The sequence below is a fragment of the Miniopterus schreibersii genome (genome assembly GCF_964146895.1).
Source record: "Miniopterus schreibersii genome assembly, chromosome: 11".
Taxonomy (NCBI): domain Eukaryota; kingdom Metazoa; phylum Chordata; class Mammalia; order Chiroptera; family Miniopteridae; genus Miniopterus; species Miniopterus schreibersii.
In genome coordinates, this window is record NC_138111.1 from 17,373,692 (window position 1) to 17,388,596 (window position 14,905).

The following is a 14,905-nucleotide window of genomic DNA, read 5'->3' on the forward strand; positions in this document are numbered from 1 at the left end:
TTAATAAACACTGAAATGTCTTCAGTGAGAAAAGCTGTCTTACAAGACAGGATGGCATTAGATATTGTCACTGCATCTCGAGGTGGCACCTGTGCCAGTATAAAAACAGAATGTTGTGTTCATACACCTGGTGAATCCAGAAAGGTGACCTCCCTCTTTTGGGACATATGCAGAAACAGATAAAATCCCTGAGGGATCCTACTCCATACAATATTTGGCACATATTAATACTAAAAAATTATTTACTGCTTATCTGTAATTCAGATTTAACTGGGTATTTCATCTGGCAAAGCCACTCCTGCCCCATCTTTGGGGCTCTTCTGCTTTAGCTAATAGTAAAATTAACTTGCATTCATTAAGGCTCAAATAGAGAGATTAAAAAGTGTCTTTCTACCTGGGCTCAAAGGCTCACTCTGAGATCTTTGATGAGTTACTTAACTTTACCATGTTTCACCACACCTGTAAAAAGGGATTAATAACAGTTCCTCCTTCTGAGGGTTGTTTGGAGGATTATATGACATGGTAAATGTAAGGGCTTGGCGCAGTCCTCCACTTGTGGCAAGTGCTCAATCAGCATTAGCTATTGTTGGCAGGAGAACACAGTGCCAAATAAAACAGCAAAGAAGAAGGTACTTGACACTGCTCATCCACCAGGAATATTCCTTAGCTCTCCGTAGATCTTTGAGAGCTGTGCATGGTTGTGACTCCATTTATTTGACTTTTATTTGACATGTAGGGAGCAGCCCATAGGAAAATGATAACCAATACTGACGCAGCATTACAATTTACAGTTCACATCTGTTACCTTGTCAAAATGCATATTTAAAAAAAATTCAGGACAGTGATTCTCAAAGAGGGGGCCCTGTGAAAATGCAGCCAAATAGTCCTGGTGTGCGTCCTACCCCCCACGGTCAACCCCCTCTGGGATCCACTATTCTAAATAGTTTCAAGGATTAAAAAAAATCTACAATAAAATATTTCAGAGCCAGCTTTATGTACGTACTCAATGCGGAAAGGAATTCTGGTCCCAAATGTGTCCTTTTGTCCAGAGCCGCTGCACAAAACAATTCTCAACATCGTCATCGTCAAATACAAAGGACAACCGGCTCAACACTGCTCGCAACAAAAGGCCCTCAGCCAAGCGGTTTCGTAAAAGCGACCTCCAAACAAAGCTGTCACCTGTGGCCTCCGTTCACCGCCGGAACCGTCTAAATGCTTTCCCCTCGTGTAAGGGAAAACATCTGCCCTCCCAGAAGGACAACCTCTCTCCCAGAAGTAAGTTTTACACACAGAGAAGCAACATCCTTTTGAATGTGGCTTGTCCATGTCCTCGATTAGGAAACGTGTCCCTTTCAACTGGTTTTACTGCCAGAATCTCCAACTTCTCTCAATGGTACCCACCTTGTTTCTCGCCTATACTCAAATGAGAAATATTATATATGCTGTTATATTAATTAAACAAGGAGGCCATTAGATGGTGGTGGCTCTAATGCCGTAATGACCTACAGAAACAAACCAAATCTAAGCCTATAAATGCCTCCAGGTTACAAAATCAAAGCACTAAGGACAACAGATCACAAAGGGCCAACTAGGCTTCAAGCTACAACCATCAATCATAGCTGCAGCCTTTCTTTGCTTCTGCTTTTTCTCTGTAAACGTCTCTCCCCACCAACAAACTGCCTCTTAATGGCAAGGACATTAAGAAAAACAAAAGCAAGGAGGGTCAGGAACAGTGCAACCCTGAGGGGGTTGGGTAGGAGTGGGTAGGAGGCTGCCGCTAAAATACAAAAACTGGCCTATGAGTCTCCAAACGGGCTCTGAATTGCCAAGGGCATAAAGTCTGGAAGGATCTTTGAGGGTCATTTGATGACACTTCATCTCCAGCTTCTATGCTGACTTTGGAAAAGTGACCTCCACAGAAGACACCTCCATGGCCTCCACGGCAAACAGGATTATTTATCCCTGTACCCTATGTGTTAAATACCCATTCCTGGCAGGTGAGGTGGGGGTGAGAAACTGTCTAACTCACAATGTGAAGAATTTTTGGAAATGAAAAGTTTTTATCTTCTCCCCCCAAAAAAGGTCTCCCCCTGAACTTCTGTTCACTGAGCACTCCTAACCACTTCTAATTTGGCACAGCTCAATTCCAAATGGTTTTTGTTAAACTCTTAACAATTTTCATATGTCTCAGTTTATGTTTTAACAACGTAAATAAGTACAAGACTTCTTTCTGAAAAATATTCTAATGTACTAGAATTTTCTGTGCTCCTTTTTGCAAATACTTAGTTTTTAGTCTCTTCATATAAAATAAAAGGGCAAGGTAAAGATAGCATTTGGAATGTAGTTGGTGTATTTGTCAGCCAAATCATATAATTTCTACCCAGGAGATGGTAGATCCATTAAATGAAATATTATTTAGCACTAAAAGGAATGAAATACTGATAGAAGCTATATCACAGATGAACCTCAAAAACACTAAACTAAGTGAAAAAAGCCAGACACAAAAGACCACATGTTATAAGATTCCACTTAAATGAGATGTCCAGAACAGGCAAATCTATAAAGACAGAAAATAGGTTAGTATTTGCTTGGGATTGGAGATGCGAACAGAGATTAACTGTAATAGTGAATGAGGGACTTTATTGGAGTGAGAAAATTGTTATAAACTGGATTAGGGTGAGGGTTGGTAAATTTGCTAAAAATTTTTGAATTGTACACTTAAAAGTGTGAATTTCATGGTATGTAGTTAATAGACCTCAATTGAGTTGTGTTTTTAAAGAAAGGAATGGTTAAAAAATGAACTGTAATTTAGAGGATCTAACAAGTGAAAAAACACTGAGGCAAGTGGCATATGAGGGGTGAGTGGGAAGGAAACCACAAGAGAAAGGCCCTGCGGTGAGGACACAGGGGTGGGTCCGAGGAAGGCCAGGGGTCCAGCGTAACCGCAGTCTAAAGCTTGGTCTCCATTTGTTCATTCAGCAACTACTGACACGATGCACTAGCTGCTCGCTCGGTGCGGGCATGCAGGTCCTTTAGAAACTACGCTCTAGCAGGGGAGGCTGGATGGCAAGAAGAGCAGGGCCCGCCGGGCGGGGCTCAGCGGTTGGGCGTCGGCCTAGGATCCAGGAGATCGGGGTTCGATTCCCGGTCAGGGCACATGCCCGGGTTGCGGGCTCGATCCCCAGTCGGGTGTGCAGGAGGCAGCCGATCAATGACTCTCTCATCACTGATGTTTCTATCTCTTTCTCTGCTTCTCCCTTCCTCTCTCTGAAATCAATAAAGATACATTAAAAAAAAAAAAAAAAGTGTAAGAATAATTCTTGGTAGATCTGAGTATATTAGCCTGTGGCTGCCAGAACAAATGACCACAAATTTGGTGGCTTAAAACAACAGAAATTTACTTTCTCACAATTCTGGAGGCCAGAAATCCAAAATCAAGGTGTTGGCAGAGCCATGCTGCCTCCGAAGGCTCTAGGAGAGGACCTTCCTGCCCTCCCGGCTTCTGGGGGCTCTGGGTGTTCTGCGGTTTGTGCCTGCACATGACTCCAACCTCCGCCTGATCTCCTCACACGGCCTTCTCCACGTGTTTCCTCTTCTCCTGTCTCTTATGAGGACATGTGTCCCTGAACTTAGGTCTCACCGGTTCATCCAGGATGATCTCATCTTGAGAGTCTTAACTTAATTACATCTGCAAAGCCCCTGTTCCCAACAAGGCCATATTCACAGGTACCAGGGTTTGGGACTTGGGACGTATCATTTTGGGGGGGAGGAAGGGGTTCACAATTCCACCTGTTCTACTGAGTGATTTAAAATTGTTTCTCGGGCCCATCTGATGCTCCTACTTACATTACATCAGTATATTCAGAGGGTGTTTTAATATAAATGCTCTTAGTCTAAGGTCCCTCAGAACGACAGGAGTTTGTTTATGAACAAATTCACTCATGTGAGTCATGCACACTTTTAGAAGCATGACTTTGTCATTTCAAAATAAGACATAGCATTAAAAGGATACACATAATATGAAAACAAACCCCCACATTTAGACCATTATGACATTGCAAAAAATTCTGTACCTTTTTCAGATGAAAACATTTTAAGCACTAAGATAGACCCATCTCTCACAAGAAGAATGGTATAGAGAAAACCAAGCTGCTTTAGTGATTTCTGCTGCTCTTCCCTTTGGGAAGGAAGTGTCAATGAATCAGGTTTTATTGTGATTAATGTTTTAACAGAATGTTTCGTTTTTCCAGGGCCACAAGAATATAGCAGGAATAGCCAATATTACGAGGGTATGTGAAGTAGCTATTAGAAACAGAAATAGCTGTAGAGACATAAATATATGAGGAGCCTGTAGTTAATTAACGAACATCAGGCACTTTTAGACACAGCAAAAATAGTCCTTAAGAGGGATAGAAGGACAGGATGGATACAGAAAGCAGTGTGGGGTGGGGAACAGCATGATACTAAAGAAAAAACATTGATGACTGCTGATTAATTGGGAAACTAATGAAGAAGACCTAAACAGAAGCATTTCCCTAAGGTATATCCACCTACAGGTTTCACAAATTCTTTAGTGAGAAGAGACTGGCATTAATAGAGAAACTTAGTAATATTTGTAGAAATGTATTACTGTATTTAAATATCTTTCTATTTTGCCTAACTTGTTAAAGTGTACGGTGTTCATCCTTCACAGTGGGTTCAATTCTTGTAAACTAAAAATTCTCTGTTCTTATAAAAAATTCCCAGGTATTCATTAAAAGAGGAGAACATGAGAATGACATCTACACTGGATAGACCCAAATAAAACTTCAGCCAAGATCCTGGTACCAAGGATAAGTAGACTGGTTAAGTAGCAACCGTGTAAAAGAGAGCTTGGGTAAGACTTGCTTCTATCAGGTTATGCCATTGTGTTTATTAAAAAAAAACTCCAGTCTTTCTGATCCTTTACATGTCTTCATTTAAAATGAAACTCCTTCTTAAAATGATGCCAGAAACAAATTCTTAAAATGACAGCTAAGAAACTAATTGTTAAAATGATGACATTCCAAAATAGCACCTCAAATCCATCAAGTTTTACTATCAGCACCCATCCCTTTCTATCCATAGATTTCTTAAGCTTCTCAGTCTTTGCCATCAAAGCCAAGGAAACACCAACACATCACTGGAATTTATATTAGTGTCTTGCAAATTCTGCTAAACACAATCACACACTTTCAGTACTGGACACTTACTTTGATCAGTGGTTGACTTTTTGACCAATGAGGCTACTACTACCCACTTTTCACTTCATTTCACTGTGGTATATTTGTTTGCTTGCTCTAACATTTTTAACATAGATAACATTAAGTTCAGCTTTCACATTACAAAGGAGAGCTTCAATAAATTTATCCTATATATTCTTTGGTCCAACCTCTACTAGTAAAACCAGGATTGAAATATCTCCAGTTATATCTCAAATATAAAAAAAGACATTATTTTTTGTTTTGCAGAGAAAAATTCATAAGTGACGTATATTTAAATTCTAATCACTCAAGCAAAAATGTTAGCAAGCCCTCCCACCCCAGCCTTTGTTAACTGAAACAGAACCAGGATTCCAAGAGAGGGGACTGTTCCTTTGTGTCTAATCCAGTAACAGAGGGGAAGTGGTTGAGTCTAATCAGTTTTGCTATGGATTCCTTAATTGAGGCAATGATTACAAATGCATGCATTTAATTTGAATGGTGATAATTAGGTTGACTTCCAGATGACTCATCTGGTAACCTTTGGCCATCAGTGTTCCAGCTGGAGTGGGCCATGTGCCGCCTTCCCGCTGACATCAGTGGAAATCTTGAGTCAAGATCAAAGTCACTTTATGCCTCTCTGACCTTTCTTCACAATGCACAGTGGGGCTCAGTTTCTCAGCTCGGAATTTTCTGATTTGCTGTACTGTGCCCATGGGGGTAGTCACCTGCAGACAACCTACACGTAGATGTTCACTGGAGACCCTACCACAGGCTCATTGGAAATCACATCTTGGATTCTAGCTTTCAAGCGGTTTCCTAATCCAGATCCCACATCGGGAAATCTCATATCTGGGTGACTTGCTGAAGCTTCAGTGAACAGAGAGATGGAGGCAGGTGGGGGGGCTGTGCTCATTTTACCCCTAGAAGTCCACGCAGGCTCACTTTCCTCTAAAGACACACTTTGAGAATCAGATTAGAGAAAGGATGCCTTACCTTGACCGTCATGTCTGTGCTGGGTGCTTCTGTGGCATCCGAGGCTGCCTCATCGCCCTTCAGCAGCACACTCTCCCACCCAACTCCTGAAAAATAACAGAACAGTGGCATTGGACCCAAGTGCAAGCAGCTGGCACAGACACACCTGTCATTTTGCAGGTTCCAATCCCATGTGACTTGTAAATAAACAGATGACCATCCCCAGCACCTTACCTGCCTGGCAGTGGTACCCTAGCACTTTAGCTGTTTGGCAGTTACCACAGGGAAAGCTTCCTTTCAGAAGCGTGGGCAGTCAGCTCATACTTTGTTTATACTTGACCTCCAACTCTGGAGTCCACTGTCTAAACCCTGTATCTTATAGACAGTTCTATTCTTAGCCCAGGGTAAGGAAGAGCTTGGAACGAGTTCCTCCAGAATCCAGGCCTCACACTGATGTCTTACTTAGGGCTCAGAGTGAGTCCCAGAACACAGAAAATGCACATCTGAACCTAATTCAACACCCAACAGAAACAATTCCAGATTCTTCATTGTCCTACATTCCACACACCTACTGGAAGTAACCGAGCTTTCACACTCACTTTTAAAATCTACATATACTTCCTCTCTAAGTCTTGATAAATCTTAGTGTTCCTTTTTTTTTTTTTTTTAAGCTGTCAGACTTTCTCCAAAAGTGAGTATTTGTCAAGACACAAGATTTTGCTCTCTCCAACTTCAAGAAAAAGGTCAAGGGATGGTATTTTGAAATACCTAAGAATAGACTATAGTAAAGCTACATTAATTTGGATGCAATGATATGTGTGAACAGAGGTGGAATGATCTATATTAGTGAGAAGTTTGAAGTAAAGACAAATATATATTTAAAAACATAGATTTATTGCAATTTGACCTATAATAGCCAAGATATAGAAACAATCTAAGTGCCCATTGATGGATGAATAGATAAGGAAGATATGATATAACTACTCAGCCATTAAAAAAGAAAGAAATCTTGCCATTTGTGACGACATGGATAGGCCTTGAAGGTATTGTGCTAAGTGAAATAAGTCAGACAGAGAAAGACAAATGCCATATAATTTCATTTAAATTTGGACTCTAAAATGAGACAAACAAAACAAATGTGAAAACAAAACAAAACAAACTCATACATTCAGAGAACAGATTGGAGGTTACCAGGGGGGTTGTGGGCAGGGCGAATGGGTAAAGGGGATTGATTGCGACGGTTGAAAACTGTACTCACAGTGGTGCACACTATGCAGTATAGACAAATATTGATCGGGCAGCTGGAATGCACCGTCTTATGAAGAGTTGAGCCACAAACAGACTGGGGAGAAAAAATCCCAGATGATGACCTATGTAGCGTGGCTTAAGGAGGGAAGAGAGGACAGTGCAGGGCCTTCAACAACTAGGAGTGTATCTTTTACTTTCAAGGATTTGGGTAAAGACTTCTCAGATGTGGCCAACCTTCCTATCTATCCTGGCTATTCTCTTTCTCATCACACCTCTGCCTCAACCCCCATTGGCCCATTGACCTAGACCCAGCCATAGAACTGCAAGAAGTCTGGAGCCCAGCCTTTCATGTTCCAGAGAGAGAGCCAAGGACCTGAGATGGAAAAGAATGTGCCAAGGTCCCATAGAAAGTAGCTGGTAAGCTGGGAACAAAAGAGACTACACTGCCAGATTTCCAAGACCAAAGCTCTTCCTGGGGCCCACATTCTATCAAACCCATTTTACAGACAAAAGATAGACCCATTGTGAAATCATTTTGCTTGATCACAATGAAAAGAGTGGGGTGAGGGTCTGGTTCCCAGCACATCTTAGCTCCCTTCCTCGTCCAAGTCTCTGCTGAGTGTCTCCAAATTGAGACTTGCCCAGATATTTCTTTTCCTTTTCATTGCCTTTGACTCTGTGATTTCAAAAAATCTCACTTTGTTCTTGGAGGAGTTCTCAGCGGGGTGGTCATTAAAACTCAGCGGAACTGCAGAACAATGATTTGCCTTTACACACTTGGCTCTGGGAAACCCCACCCAAGGATAAGCTGATGGGGCTGCTTCCTCGGGATGGGAAGCCCTGCCCTGGGGTTTGGAGGAGTAGAGCAGGATGTCACCCCACCCCAGCCCGCCCCACTGCAGGTGGTGGCTCATCCCTATCCCTGAGCCCCAGCCTTCTCTTCCTTGGCACAGATGTGAGGCCAGGCCCTGGGGCCTCTAGAAGCAATGGTGGCAGGGGCATTTCCCCCTCTCTTGGCCCCTCTTCCTGAGATGAGCTCATTGGGAAAGAGAGAGGTCCACCCTTGGATGACAAGTTATTTTTCCCAACCCCACCCAGAGGTCATTTCCCCTCCCCCACATACATGTCACTGAGTAAGGGAAGCCTCTCTGGGTGCCTCTGAGTGGTAGATGTTCAGGTTGCTCAAGATGACAAAGAAGAACCTCAATATCTTGCCAAGTGTGTCCCCCATGCCTTCTCAACCCCGTTGCTCTCCCCACCGACATAGCCACAGTGATGGCAGTCTTGACAGCCAGACTGTGCTGAGGACAAACTGTAGATCGAGGTCTATGTCTTCATATGTACCATCTCATTCAACCCTCGTGCAATACAGGTACACGAGGCAGGTACAATATTAGCCCCACTTTACAGAGGAGAAAACTGAGGCTTAACAAAATTAAAATGGAACCACTAAAAAATGGAACCAATACTTAATCCAAGCACTCTGACCTCAGAGGCTATTTGCTTAATCAATAACCTTACTACCACTCAGAAGATTAGCATTTCTGGTTTTCAGAGATAAGAGAACAGAAAGCTCAAGGATTCTGTTCCCAGAAGGGAAATTTTCTTCCCGGCAGTCCCAATTCAAACTCACAATACACAGATGATTAAAGGTTTTATGGTGAGGCCCCTAGAGAGAGAGAGAGAGAGAGAGGAGAGCCACGGCGGGCACTGACCCCCATCCAGTGCAGCTCAGCAAACATTTGCCAAGGGTTTACAGGGCTGTGGCAACTAGGATAGGCAAGTCTCCTTTCTGTGGGATCCCAGGACAACCTAGTTCTGCAGAGGGTGCCCTGAGCAGCAGAAATTTTGGAAGGTGGAAGAAGATTAAGACTGCAAAGCACCTAGTGCCTCTGAGCTCCACCTTGGGTTTAGACACCCCAAAAAACTGGGGACAGACCGGGTGATCGGAGAAGCAGCGTGCAGGGGGAGGGTGGGGAAACGCATCGCGCACTGGGCTGGAAAACAGCTTGCTGCTTCTACCCGACTCTCCCGCAGGCACCGGCTAAGGAGGCATGGCGATGGCGGTGACGGTGACGGTGACGATGGCGATGGCGATGACGGTGATGAGAAGGACACTAGTGGCACCTATCATTTCTTGAGCGCTTCATATGTGCTCTTTGTTGTGTTCTATTTAACCGATTTTTTCACTAATATTAAAAATATCACAAATGAAGTAAGCGCTACTTTTATCCTCAGTGTCCAGACAGCCAAAGCGAGGCTCAGAGAGGGAAAGAACTTGCCCAAGAACGCACAACGAGCAATAGCAGACCCGGGGCTTGGGGAAAGCTTTTCGGCGGCAGTGTTCGCGCTGCAACGTGCTGTTGCTGGTCCCCGCGGCCCACCAGCAGGCCCTGCACCGGGGGGCGAGAAGGAACACCCCTCCTGGGGCTGAGACGATATGTGCAAGCATGGGCCTGCTCGTCGCATGCATATGCTCTATGTAAGCACTGCACGCACACACAAGCAGACCCACATGTGCACACGTGCATCACCCATGTGTGCATACACACATGTGTGTGTACCGGGCCATGAAGCTGCAACAGTTTCTCAGCTACCATTCACTGGATGCTCTGGAGAGTAGGGCCTTCCTTTAAGGAGAATGACCCTTTCTCTGTCACAGCATCTGAGAGCAGGTCGGTAACTGGGTGTCTCGCTTCCAGCTCTACCCTCCAAGGTGCATCTCAAGCACCCTTCCTTATGTGAAGGCGGAACCGACTCCATCTGCGTGAAAATGGGAGCACAAAAGGACCACGGGACAGCTTTTAAAATGAGTGGCACGAGACCCTTGAGGCCCAAACCAGTTTTGCAAATGCCTTCTTTGGGCTGGCCTGAGCCATTCCTCAGAAATTAAAGCCTTTTTAGGCAACCACTCTACCTGCTGCGAACTTGAGGGGCTGTTCACAAACAGGTTCCCTACGCAGAGGTTAGAGAACCAACAGCTTACAACCTGGTTTACTCTCAGAATTAATCTGAAGATAATACCACTTACTGGGGCTCCTCCTCAAGTCCAATAAGGATTCTGTTACATTCTCTACAACATCTGAATTATTCAGCCTGATTTTCCTAGGCTGGAAAGACATTTGACATTTATCCCTGAACAGTGTGATATAAAATTAAATAAAAACCCTCCCTGGCGAGTGCGGCTCAGTTGGTTGGAGCACTGTCCCTCGCACTGAAAGGCCGCTGGTTAGAATCCCCATCAGGGCACATGCTCGGGTTGCAGGCTCCGTCCCCAGTAGGGGGCGTGGAGGAGGCGGCCGATCGGTGTTACTCTCTCACATCCATGGTTATCGGTGTTACACTCTCACATCCATGTTTCTCCTCCCTTCCTCTTTCTAAAAATCAATAAACTATTCTTTAAAAGAATACATTAAAAAATACCATCTTGCACTGTTTTAATAATTAAAAGAACAGATGATGACAGGCTTAGTATTTAAGGTCCTTGGAGGCAGGAAGAAGGTGGTTTCTCCCAAGCCTTTCCCACCAGACCTTTCCCCTCCAGCCTCATTGTCAGCTCCAGCCCTCTGAGGCATGGTCCCCCAGCTCCTCTCTCTCTTCTATATCATCACCATTGTCATTTTTCAGAAAAGTAACTTTGGTCACATCGTTCCCCACCTCGACCTCATTCCTTGCATTTCTGCTGTGTGCCAGGCACTGTCCTTGGGCTGGCAACACCCAGATGGAAGGATCTGGTCCCAACCCTCGAAGAGCTGGCCGGCTGGGAGGCGGTTTTCTCTCTGGCAATCTGATTTCTAGCACTGCCTCTCTCCTCACTGTATGGGGCCTTCCCCCATAGGTGGTCAGGATGTGACATTTCCTCCCTGAGTTCTGGGAGTTCTGCCAGCACAGCTTCCTCCCCTCCCCTTGTGGGGGGGCTGTGGTGGTGTCAGGTGACCTGGTGGGAGCTCACCCAGCCATTCAGAAAACCCAACCGAATCACGTAGAAGTGTACAGGAAAGAATATTTTAAAAAGAATGCCCTGGAAAGTTCAGGAAGGTTCTTAGGCAATCATCAGAAGTTATCAATGGGGATCCATCTAGCTTGTAGACATGCTTTAGTCTGAAAGACATTGTTCTTTTAAATGACTTAGGTGCTAATATTTAAAATTCGCAAGAATTTATGTGAACATCCAAGCATCTAGTTTCTCTTGGGAAAAAAATGAGAAGATTTGGAAAAACTGAGCCCAGTATTCACAGCTCTACACGGCAGCAGCTGCTAAGAGCTGAGACTGCTGCTTGGACAGCTCTCATCCATCAAACTTGATTGTTTTGCTTGTGGGTTGATGTCACTCACTAATGTTAACTGTCTGGCCCCTGATGGTATCTGAGTCTACAATCCCAATTTGCTTTAATTCCCTCAATGTCCCTCATGAGGAGGCTCAGAAAAGTTGTGAACTAATCTCACTTCACATTCTTTTTTGAAGAAGACTTTTTGAAGTAGATAGAATGTAAGCCATTAATTTTTTAAAAAATGGACTTGGTCAAAACTGGTTAGTAACTCATTGTGGAAACTGGCAGGACCACATGATCACTTAACTTTACCAGCCTTCATTTGTAATCTTTACCTGTCAAATGAGGATAATAATAGAAAACTCGGGATTTGGATGTGAATTGACTGAAATAATACACATAATTCCTCAGCTCAGTGCCAGGAACACAGCAAGTACTCCAGAAAAGATATTAATATCATTGTGTTTATGCTGCGATGCCATAGCAGCTTCACTGTTAAATAAATGACTTCTAGGAAAACGCAGCCACACAAACTGTGGCTGAGAAGAGTGTTGCCAGGAGAGAGCAGAGATCCAGATCTAAAGAGAAGTGCTGAAATCTTTATGTGGTTGGGATCATAATTAGCATCTCTAAAGGCTTATTCTGCTAACTTTATTTCCACGAATAGTGGTGATGACTTGGTCCCTTCCTTACCCTTCATAGTTCTTTTTTTTTTTAAAGAACACATGCACTTTTTTTAAATTTATTTTTTTAGAGAGAGGAAGGGGGAGAGAGAGACAGAAAAAAACCCACTGATTGTCTGTGCCCTGACGGGAAATCTAACCGGTAACCTTTCGGTGCACAGGATGACAACCAACTGAGCCACACCGACCAGGGTTATCATAGTTCTTAATTAGTCTTAAGTAGAAGCTCCTTTAGCCACGTGGGAGTTTCTGACTCGCAAATTGTAGCAGATTTATGGGCCTACAGGTGGAGAGACAGCGAGTCAATGTTAAAGCCCTAACCCCCAGTCCCTGAGAATGTGACTGCATTTGGAGATAGGGTCCTTAAAGAGGCAATTAAGTTAAAATGAAGCCATTAGAGTCGCTCATAATCCAATGACTGGTGTCCTTATCAGGCCAGGTTATTTGGACACACGAAGACACACCACGGGTGCATGCGCACCGAGGGAAGACCGTGTGAGGACGCATGGAGAAGATGGTCATTTGCAAGCCAAGGGGAGAGGTCTCAGTAGAAACCAAACCTGCTGACACCTTGGTCTTGGACTTGATCGAGCCTCCAGAACTAAGAGAAAATAAAGTTCTGTTGTTTATGCAGCTGTAACCAACGAATCCACCTGCGTACCGCCGGGTCAGGCATGAAACAGGAGCGCCTCTGACTCGTAGCTGATGGGTGTGGGGCAGCGGGTAATCCCCAGAAGCAGGTCCATGGCAGAGTTTGGGGTCAGAGCCTCCCCCCAGAGTCAGAGAGGGAGGGGAAGCAAGACTAGTGATGCAGGATGGGGAACAGAAGGTGGTCAGGATGGGTTCCAGAGACGGGGCCGAAGCCTTGACTGGGATGTTAGATGCTCTTCGAAGTCTGTTTGTGTGTGTTTGTGTGTGTGTGTGTGTGGGGGGGGGTGTTTTGTTTAAAGGGTTTGAGTCTGAGCTGCTCTGGGGCTGAATGCTGAAGGCAGAGGGTAAAAGACATCAATTAATTATAATATTATTTCATGATCTAGTGTGTGTTTTTTTCAATTCAAGAGTGCTTGTGTGATTAAAAACAAACAAGCCTGATGTTTCTCAAGTTTAAAAGCCCATTGGGAGTTTGGCTTGATCCACTACAGAAGTCTGGAAGCTAAAACACAGACACTGTTTGACTAGACTTTTGGGATGCATCCATAACTTCTCATTGGAGTATTTATATTCCAAACTCTTCTTTCACTATCATGTGCAAATTTATCTACTTCTTTCCTGGACACAGATGCAAAGTTTTAAAGCACCCACACTTGAGATGACACAGGATCACTCTGGTGATTTGATATATGATGGAGACAAAAAATTATTGCTGTGAGTTCCTCCCTTTCTCCCTCCCCACAGCTGCCAAAGGAATCTGGTCTTGGCTGATTTCATGTTTCTCCCTTCTTTGTCCTTAAAGGAGAGATCGGTATTTGTCAATCAGTATTAGTGAGGCATTTATAACTCATATTTTGGGGAATGAGTAGGAAGGGACAAGCTAGAAAGGCAAGAGGAAAGGGGAAGGGAAAACCAAAAGAAAGGTGTTAAGCTGCCTAGATTTTAGATGGACAGGTAGATGGATGGATGGATCCATCTAACTAATAGATAATATCTATCTATCCATTCACCTACCTATTTATATCTATCATGTCCATCTATCTATCCATCCATCCACCTACCTACCCATCTATATCTATCTATCTATCATCTATCTATCTATCTATCTATCTATCTATCTATCTATCTATCTATCTATCTATCTATCTATCTATCTATCATCTATCTATCTGTCTATTATCTATCTATCTATCTATCTATCTATCTATCATCTATCTATCTATCTATCTATCTATCTATCTATCTATCTATCTATCTATCTATCTATCATCATGTCTGTCTATCTGTCTATAGCTGAAAGATACCAGTGGTTTGAGGGAAGGAGCTAAGGAATCACAGTGGACAGTTATTACTTGTCCTCTCTAGCACTGATTCCTGTGTATTATGTTAATAACACCCTTATTTCCCATTGGGGTGCTAGCCTCCATTCCTACAGATAGGGCTACATTCTTCACCTTCCCTCCTCAGGAGATGAGCAGAGTCCCAATGATGAATTTAGGATAAGCATGTGACAAATGCAAGATGACAAAGTTGGCCCAATGAGAATCAGCCATGGGACTTCCCTTACAGTGCTGGAAAAGGGGAACTTTCCCAGTGAGTTTGATAAACTGCTAAGATGTAAGCCTGAGGGGCCCTGGTGGCCACCATGTGAAAGAAAGCTCTTCCAAGAAGGAAGCCAGCAGAGCAGAAGGCACAGCTGAAAAAGAGAGTCTACAATCAGAAAACGACTACTAGCCTTACAATTTTGAGAAAAAATAGAGTCTTCTTTTAAAAACTACTTTGAATTAGGATTCTGTCACGTGCCACCGGAAAGAGTACGGACTAAAACAGAGAGACCAAGAGGGGCAGCTGCGGGGAA

The 14,905-nt window shown here is 43.7% G+C and overlaps 1 protein-coding gene across 6 annotated transcripts in view; it reads right to left on the reverse strand.

Moving 5' to 3' along the window:
- Nucleotides 1–14,905, reverse strand: part of PALM2AKAP2 (PALM2 and AKAP2 fusion) — a 351,155-nt gene that overhangs the window by 105,601 nt on the left and 230,649 nt on the right. For all 6 annotated transcript variants that reach the window (XM_081152444.1, XM_081152441.1, XM_081152445.1 and 3 more), the window contains one exon: nt 6,216–6,301. In XM_081152444.1, coding sequence (XP_081008570.1) covers nt 6,216–6,301 — 86 coding nt within the window. The remainder of the gene's footprint in view (nt 1–6,215; nt 6,302–14,905) is intronic.